Source organism: Vicia villosa, linkage group LG1 (genome assembly GCF_029867415.1).
Source record: "Vicia villosa cultivar HV-30 ecotype Madison, WI linkage group LG1, Vvil1.0, whole genome shotgun sequence".
NCBI classification, from domain to species: domain Eukaryota; kingdom Viridiplantae; phylum Streptophyta; class Magnoliopsida; order Fabales; family Fabaceae; genus Vicia; species Vicia villosa.
This window is the reverse complement of record NC_081180.1, coordinates 60,007,941-60,017,786: the sequence shown is the minus strand read 5'-3', so window position 1 is coordinate 60,017,786 and position 9,846 is coordinate 60,007,941. Positions and strand designations below refer to the sequence as shown.

The 9,846-nt window shown below is 38.0% G+C and overlaps 1 protein-coding gene across 1 annotated transcript; it reads right to left on the bottom strand.

The window, feature by feature from the left end:
* Positions 1–517: 517 nt before the first annotated feature.
* LOC131639069 (pentatricopeptide repeat-containing protein ELI1, chloroplastic) lies at positions 518–2,859 on the bottom strand. The gene has a single exon (XM_058909582.1). The coding sequence runs from the start codon at positions 2,751–2,753 to the stop codon at positions 867–869; it is 1,887 nt and encodes a 628-aa protein (XP_058765565.1). The 5' UTR covers positions 2,754–2,859; the 3' UTR covers positions 518–866.
* Between the last annotated feature and the right edge of the window lie 6,987 nt (positions 2,860–9,846).

Sequence of the window (9,846 nt, the reverse complement as noted above, 5' to 3'; positions counted from 1 at the left end):
TCCGGCCGCTATCGCGGCGCACCGTAGCAGTGCGGCACCCCCCGCGCGATATGCAGGGTGCGGTGGCGGAGATGGAGAATAACGTGTCTCTATCGACAACATAAAAGGATTAAAGGAAGAAGTTGCTAAATGGAAGAAATCGTGTGAAGTCGGGAGCGGTTTGGCTGTTTTCAGAAGGAGATGAAACGTGTAAATAATAAACAATTGAGATAAAATAGGGTTGAAAAGTCAAAAGTGACTTTTCAAAAGCCAATGAAATGTGATACAGTTGTATACCATATATATCTACCATAAGAGTACATATGTTAAAAATATAATAATATGATTTTTTGTAAAAAAATTAAATAATAACAATAATAGTAATAATAATAATTTTTTTATATTATAACTTCTCATATTTTTAAATAAAATATATATATATATATATATATATATATATATATATATATATATATATATATATATATATATAATTTTTTATATAATTATCCATATAGTTATCCCGTTATCCGGGATACCGTTATTCTCATTCCCGGAAGTCGGCCGCTCCGCTATCCGGGATTAACAACTCTGGTCACCATTCAATTCCTTAAATACATCAAAACATGCACTGAAATGTGAGGAAAGCAAGCTAGGTTCATTGTATGATGGTCAATATTACTGGATTCGATTTTTGAGACAGGCACTGTTCACAATATTTTTGGGTACAAATGGTTAAATGGTTCACAATATTTTAAATGCCATTTTATAATATATGATAGAAACACAGTTTTATAGTTAATATAAAGAATTTAGGCAACCTTCGGTTAACTGGGACGGCCACAACTTGGGTGCTTCTCCCTGAAAAAGCATTTTATGGGTCAAGTTCACCAATAATCCCCACATGAACATGAACCATTGTTGAAGTGGTGGAACCTGTTCCGGTCCCTCATTACAATTTGACGCCCAGTGATCCTAGATATCATCTTCATCACAGCATGACAATCTAAACAAACACGAAGGTTCTTTACAATCTTAATTGTAGTTCCTGGACTGGTACTAATAAGCCCAAATGCCAACGCAAGTTTCTCACTATGAACTTCCAAGGATAGCTCCTTCTGTTCTTCCTCTATGTCATGTAAAACAACATCTGTCTTTGGAGTATAACCATTGCCCTTGAGCCAACTATTCATCTCCTCCAACATCATGTATATATCTTTGCTCTTAGGATGTCTTAAATCACCAGCAACAAACTCATGTACCCTGTTGTTAACTTCAATTATACTACAACCAGGTTCTTTTTCAACTCCACTGTCTTTCATCAACGATCTAACCTTAGCTGCACCAACCCAGTTGCCGGAAGCAGAATATATGTTGGAAAGAAGCACATAAGTCCCCGAACTAGCCAAGTCACTGCTCAGAAGAAACTCTGCTATTTCCTCTCCCAATGAAATATTGTTATGGAGTCTACAAGCCCAAAGTAAAGTTCCCCAAAGCACAGGATCAGGATCTATCTTCATACACCTCACAAGATCATAAGCTTCTTGCAAATGCCCGGCTCGACCAAGTAGATTAACCATACACCCAAAATGCTCAACCCTTGGTTCCATCTCATACTCATTCTTCATCAAATTGAAAATCTCCCATCCTTTGGTAACCAAACCAGAATGTCCACAAGCAGTTAAAACTGCAATAAAAGTAACATGACTAGGTTTAACTCCCATATCACACATCTCATGAAACAACTTCAAAGCTTCTTCACTAAACCCATTAACAGCATATCCCATTATCATTGAGTTCAAAGCCACCACATCCTTACCATTAATCTTGTCAAAAACATTTCTTGCATCCTCCAAGCTTCCACATTTACAGTACATATCAACCAAAGCAGTACCCACCCGAACTTCAACCGCAAAAATACCGTTTTTCTCGTTCTCAATGTAAGAATGAACCCATCTACCACTCTCCAAAGCACCAAGCTGACCACAAGAAGAAAGAACAGCCAACAAAGTAATCACATTAGGCCTAACTTTTTCAACAAGCATTCTTCTAAAAAGCAACAAACACTCCTGAGGAAACCCATTCTGAGCATACCCATCAATCATTACATTCCAAACAACCACATCTCTATCTTCTCCCATTTCATCAAACAACAACCGAGCCTCACGTAGCTTCCCATGTCTCGCGTAGCACGTAAGCATTGTCGTAAAAGAAACCAAACTCTTCTGAGGCATTTCGTCAAACATTTTCTCCGCGGAAATAACATCACCCCCTCGCGCGTAACCGTCGACAAGACCCGTTGCCACGTAAGTGTCAGAGCTTAAACAGAATTTGATGACGTGGCAGTGGATGGCTTTGGTGGGTTGTAGGGTGGAGCCGTTGAGAAGGGAGGAGAAGGTGAAGGCGTTGGGTTGGATACGGTGGGTAAGCATTTGAGCATAGTAAGAAAGTGCTTGGTCGTTGAGGTGTGATTGGGTGTGGGCATGAATAATGGAGGTCCATGAGAAGACGTTTGGGTTACGGGTGCGGTTGAAGAGGGTAACGGAGTAGTGGAGGTGGCCCACGGTAGAGTAACGGCGTTGGAGTTTGAAGTTTAGGATGGTGTGGTCGTCGAGACCGCGGCGAATGAGAGTTGCGTGGATTTGGAGAAGGTGGTTTTTGGATTTGGATTTGTCGATTAAGAGAGCGAGGGTGTCTACCTGACTTGAATGTGTAGATGGCGGTGCTGCGGTGGCAGAAGATGGTGGTGTGGTGAAAAGTGGTGTTGTGGCCATCCTGGTCGGGCCGGATTATTTCAAATAATCGTGGTCCACAAAATCAATTCCTTCTAATTTCTTGTGAGCTATGCTGTCAGACTTCCTACATATGTTAATAATATTTCATTTTTGAATGATAAAATTTATTTTAGATTATGTTTAGTTACAAATTGAAAATGAAAGATGAGGTGATGAAATTGTGTTTTGCTACGGTGAAGCAGTGTTTTCGATGCGATAGAGTATGGTGCATTTGCAAGATTAACCCTTTAACATCCAAGTTAGTGACATAAATTATAAATTATAATTATAAAGTCAGAATACATTTAAATACCTAAAATGAAGCACTTTACCATTACATACCAAGAGCGGTTGAAACTGTTCACGTGTGATGTAACGTAATATATGGATGACCGACTGATTGAAGCAGACCATGATTAATGCATGGAAGGGAAAAGTTGTCCGCTTGTGGCCAAATGAAGGTCTATTTATTCTAAATGCCTTTTAACTCGAGGTTCGCTCTTAGGTCTTTTGTCATGAGCCTTACAAACAGTCTAGAAAGTTGGCCCCCAAGCCCTTATTACTATTCTCTAGAAAGAAAGGCTTTTCCATGTACATCGTTAGGCAGACTCATAACAAAAATAAGTAAAGAGTCTTGATGGAACGTCACTAGCATTAAGAACAGATGCATTGAATATGAACAGATGCATTGAATATTTTTTTATTAATCAACAATATTTTGCAAGGAAGTCCATATGCATGTCTCATTTATGACTATAATGATACTGTAACATCTCACATTCTCCTATTCAAATTGATAGATGTGTTATAATATTAATTTGGAGCTTATTGTGATGTATTGAAGGTACTTAATGTTTTGGAAACCAATGAGGTGTGGAGGAATGTGGGATTTGATGATTGAAAGCTAAAATGGATATTTTATCATAAAGGATATCTTGGTCATTTTAGAAATGTCTTGAGACACTTCAAGTCGATGAAGTGAGGGCATTTATGTCATTTCAAATTAATGAAGGGCCTTTTAGTCATTTTACAATAATTATATTTCAATTCGATCAAGATTAAAAAGGATTTAGGGAATAGGATTAATTATTTATCCATGATAGCACACAAAGTGTTTGGTAATTTTCTTCTTTGTGTTTGTTGTTTTATATTTCATTAGAAACACATTACTATTGTGATTATATTCAAACGCAATGTTTGTGGAAGTATATTCTCCCTGTAGCTTATCATGATCATCACATATAACATTGGTTTAACGCATATCCGAACTTTTCAATAACGGTTTGGATTAGACGATAGTTTATCCGGGTGTTTTTCGCTTGCCATAGTTCATAAATCTTTAAAACATAAGTTTTACAAGTTTATTTTTAACTTGGGTCTATCACCCTTCTCTAGATAAGTTGTCTCCGTCTAACAGCATGAAAACACAATTGTTATCAAAATATGCATTGAAAAAGGGGGTAAACTAACAAGAAAGAAATAGAGGAAATTTCAAACATACCAAAGGCAATTCGGTAATCCTTGCGAGAGTGAACACCTATTAGCAATGAAACATCTATTAGATGCTTTAAGCATTTCTCATCGGCCTTAGCTGAGGGAACTCTGCTTCCAAGATAACCCAGGCGGTTAACGAAGTCTACCAATCTCTTATTTTGATAAGATTCCTCATAAGAAACATCTTCCTCTTTGTAAACATAGATACCATTCTCCACGGGGAAATGTTTCTCTGACCAGCACTAGGGAAACTAAGGCTTGCACTAACCCCTACTTTTGGGTCGGCCTCAAGATGGTCGCATGAGCCAAGGGATCAAGGGGATTAACCAAGAATATATGGTCCGCAAAAGGAGATAAATAAAGAAAGTCTTCGAAGACCCATATCCTCGGCACAAAGGAAACTAACTCCTATTCTCTTGGTTAGGCCAGGGTACCATGACAACAATGAAAAAGATTAAAAGAAAAGGTGACTGTAAGGCCCTCCTCCAGATATTTACACTTGTATTGGTAAGCCTTTACATATGTCCAACTCGAAGGGTGAAGTTATGAAGGAGTCACCATCAAGTAATTAAAAACACATATCTCAAAAGTAGTAAAGGGTAATCGACTAACCAAATTTGAGAAGATAAACTCGAAAAGAGGAATTTGTAGTCTTTGTACCCGCTTCATATTCTATCATTCTCAGAAGGAGTGATGAAACTCCAATGTGATGATTCCCCCACTTTAAGAATAGCCTTATCCAGGCTGGCCACTTTGGTAAAAACGGACACAATATAAGAATATATAGAACCTTCCCATGGAGGCGTTGGATTTGATTGGGTTCCTTTCACGTTATTTTGTGAATTTTTAGCCATATTGCACTAACATTCTCGAGTACAGGAAGACAAAACGTCAAAAGAGAATGATTTAACTGCTCAAGAAAGAGGAGAAAAGAAAATTCTAAAGTAAAAAGACTCTAGTTCTTTCTAGAATTATGTTTTAGAAATATGGAAAGAAAGGTGTCCTATCAACGACCACATCTCTCGCACGTAACACTTGAGTGTTTAAATTCCTAAGAATGCTAATAATGACGCCTCTAAATATATGTTTGATGTTCTAAATAGTAAAATTATGAAGTAAGGGTGATTGGAAGCCGTGGGTAAGATTCTCAAAACCATCACATCGCTACTCAAGCATAAGGGCTTGGGGGCAACCATTCCAGGCCGACCGTAATCCCCTTAGACCGACCACCCTGAGATGGTCTGTTCTAGGACAAAACCTCTCTGTTGACCATACAATCATGTTTTTGGAATCTTCCCCTTAATATAGGGCTATCCTATAAATTGCTGTAGAAGATTTACGCCTCGAGCACATCCAATAATCCTCCGTATTCCACAACTGAAAGATAGCGATGCCGTTATTCCTCTCCCCTATATATAGGGAATGACACCATTTCATGTAACAAGTTTCAAACACAATTTGAATACTCCCTACTCTTTTCACATACTGAATTGAGTGTCAGAGTGTTAACCTTGCAGGTACACCCCCATTCTGTCACATTAGAAACTCTCCTCGACCGCAACTTCCGCATCTTTCAATTTTTGATTCCACCAAAGAACAATATTAATTAGAAACAGTTTGTGAAATTTATTATATAATTAGGCAGAGTTACATTTTATTAATTATGTGTGTTTATGTTTAAAATACATAGAGGAAGGTAAGGAAAATTTATCACTGAAAAATTATTGGTTGGTTATTGGCAGAGTCCTAACTTTTGAATATGTGAGAAGGGAGGGATCCAAAACTCTCAAATTCTTTGAAGGAACCAAACATTTTCCTGCTAGTTTGTTTGCGAGTATGACTATATTTTATAGAGGTCATAATATATTGTATATTTCATTTAAGATACACACAATCAATCTAACTTATATTCCCCCCCCCCCCCCCCCGTATTTTATCATTTATTTTTTAATTTTTAACTTTTATACTTACATTTGTTTAGTAGTTCATCAAAATATAACATTTAAGGAGTTAGAAAGTTCTACAACACAATCACATAATTTTTGGGAATTTCTTAACACACCATATGTCATTGAAAAGAATCCTATGAATTCAATTGTGCTCATAAATTCCCAATAGTGTATTTCCGGGACACACATTTTTTTGTTTGTTAAACTTCAGTTAATTCGGGAGATGCGTTTATGAGAAAGAACCGGAAATACATTTCCGAACTTTATGCAGACAATAGCAGAGAATAAATTTTAATATTTCAAATGTTTCCATATATTAAGATATACTAGTATATTATATGTATGACATGAATACCATACTATATGCATTGCATGAATACAAAGACATATATTTTCATATAGTAATCAACATTACAAAATGTGTCCAAAGTCTATAAAGTCGCTAATCAAAATATTATCCAAATACAATTCAAAGTTGATAAACAAAATATTATTCAAACCAAAATACAATACAAGATATACAAATGTGAAGACTACTGCATATGAAGGACTATGAGTCGGCCCCTGCCTCTCTCGACGTTCCTCCGCTGCCTCCTGTAAAGCAGATCCTCCCGAGTCTCCGCCATGATGCCATCTAGAACAATTCTAACCTTAGAGCAATCAAGAAACAATCCTCCATCAATACCCGCCTGTCCAATATCCACGATACGATGACACATAGGAAACACATCATGGACATGATCAACCCTAGCCTGCTTCTCCTCTATAATCTCCTGAGGAGCTGACCTAGGTGGATATCTTGGAGCATCATGTAGCAGATATGGATGGGACACCCTGAAGAACCATAGGATATAACCGTCCACGTAGGTTCAATCGTCTGGTTCTAAGGTACTCTGAAACTCATCTGGCACCAGATGATTAACATAATCATCAAACAAGGCATCCCTATCCCTACGTTTCACCATGGGAGGAGCAGACACAGCAGGATCCAGGGGAATGCACTATATGTACCCGAATTGACGCATGACGCGCTCAGGCAGACGAGCAGGTGTCTTGCTCGAATTGTAAGCCAACCATCCCGAGTAAAACAAAACTTCGTTAAATGGAATCGTCACACAGTGGTCGACGTATGCCCTAAAAGTGTATATCATCAAACACCAAGCTGTCAATATACACCCAAAAGGACTCTGTCGCCTGGTTCCCTCAGAGCGAGTCGAATGCAGCGACACGCGAATTTACTTTAATATACGTAGGATCAAGTGACCAACCGAATATGCGAGGGAAGTCCTATTGTATCCATGTCTGCAAAAAGAAAAATCATTAATTAGTAATAGAACCGAAATAATTTACAAAATAGCATCCATACAATATAAGACTAAGAAAAGTTACCGTCAAGTGTGCGATGCTGCCAGTCATCTGCTTCGTCTTCCATTTGCAACCTTCATACAACTTATGGTACAAGTACACCAAACAAGGAGGCCCCCAGTTACAATCATGGATCCATTCAAAGTCGTCAAAGTTTCGTAGGTACATGAAATCTATGTAAGTTGCACTCGTGTCCACAAAAGTGGCAGTGCCAACCAGATACAACACGTACGCTCTCATTGAATGTGCTCCGTGCTGGGTTACCTGCTCGGGATCACCATCAGCTTGCTGTGCATGCAGTAGCTCCTTCATGAACACCTTATGCAAATAGCTAAATCTAACATGAGCATCACAAGTTCACTCAATCTCCTCCATAACACTTTATGGTGTAACTCCTAAGTACTTCACCAACAACTCCAATGCCTCCTATTTTTTACACCTCTCATGGTTTAAAAACATCCCTCTTATCGGAAGATTCAGCAGACATGCGATATCGTTCAATGTGGTAGATGGAATGATGATGTCTCATGATGTCATCTCACTATGTGGTAGATGGAATGATGATGTCTCATGATGCCATCCCTCCACAAAAGTGTTAATCATACCATGATTAACAATAGTATATTCACATATGGTCAAATCTTTCAACCCTGAAAGAAGCAACAGATCCTGAAACCATGGCTCAGTAGGAGCTACCAGGCGAGTGATCTTGTGCGCATGATTAACCATGATTAGCGGATCACGTTTCTGCATGCATGTTGCACCCCAAAATTTGCCCTCTTTAGTTGAGCTATAAGTTATCCAAGACGTTTATTTCGTCGTTCGAAAAGGAAGTAAAAATAATAAAGAGTTTTCATGGGTTTAAGAAGATACGGTGTGAAATGTGGTTTATATAGTGGAAATACGAGAAAATTCACAAGTATTATTTTGAAGGTGATATGAGAGGAATTCTCGTGTGACCCCGACTGTTTCGATGATATCTACAACTTTCGTGTTCGGCTCGGAAGCCAGTTCTTTGAGGAAAGTGGTCGAATTGGCAAATTACTTGGATTTTTATAGAGAAAAAAGGTGCTGAATGTAGGGTTTCGGATCTCAGAAAATTCATATCTCATGATTATGCACTGAAAGGTGATAAGGTTACAAACTCACAAGAGGCAGCTAGAATTATTTAAATGGAGGAGAAGGAAACCATACAAGAATCACAAGATTGGTGAATCAAGTGAAAGTTTGAAGAGAGACAATCGAAGAGCAGTATGTGGTTGATAAAACCTTGAGAACGCTGAGGTCAAGATTTGATAATGTAGTGGTTTCCATTGAAGAGTCCAAGGATCTTTAAACTATGAGTAAAAAAGAGTTGAAAATTTCTTTTGAGGCTCGTGAGAAGAGAATGGAAGAGAGAAATGTTGATAAAGCAAAGGCAAAAGTTGCTTTCCATGCTCGTTTTGTTGGAAAGGATAAGAAAGTGAAGGGAAAGGGGTCCATGAGTAGAGGTAGAAGAAACTACCACAATAATGGTGGGAGAGAATCCTAAAATTCCAACAATTTAACATTTTAAAAGGGTGGAAGCAGAGGCAACAAAGGTGGTGGATCAAACAATTACAAAGGTGGCAACACTAGAGAAATAAGAGGAAGATGGAAGATGACAAAAATAATGTTCAATGTTACAACAGTCAAAAGCTTGAACAATTTGCTCGTGAATGTGATGCCAATAAGAATGATCCACAATAAGCTAAAGCAAATTTTGCAAGACAAAAAGATGATGGGATCACGTTGTTAATGGTGACTGTTGAAGTGGAAAATAGTGCAAAAAAATGCGCCCAAAGTTGGGTACAATCACATGAAAACGTGATGATGACTACGCGTACCTTGACTTCAGGTTTTCAATGCACATGACGGGAAGTAAGGAATGGTTTGTTAAGATAAATCAAGCATTGAAAAACAAGGTGAAAATTGTGGATGATAGCATACTTGCAGTAGAGGGTATTGGCGACGTATCAATCAAGAGGAAGAATGGTGAGCATTTCTTGATAAAAGATGTGTTGTATTTTTCGGGAATCAAACGTAATCTTTCAAGCACTAGCCAATTGCTTTGAAAGGAATTACAAGATTCACATAGAAAATGAAGTGCTGAAAGTTATGGATGCAAATAGAAATTTGATCTTAAAGGCCCCTGTGGTTCAAATTTTTATCCTGGTTCACCGTTAACAAGGTTATTCCAGTCCATCCATCCAGGATGATTTTGTCTTATCACCAAGGACTTAATCCATTAATCAAATAAATTTTTT

Bases quoted from the DNA above. Each gene is read 5' to 3' on its own strand.
- LOC131639069 (XM_058909582.1), bottom strand. From the start codon at position 2,753: ATGGCCACAACACCACTTTTCACCACACCACCATCTTCTGCCACCGCA.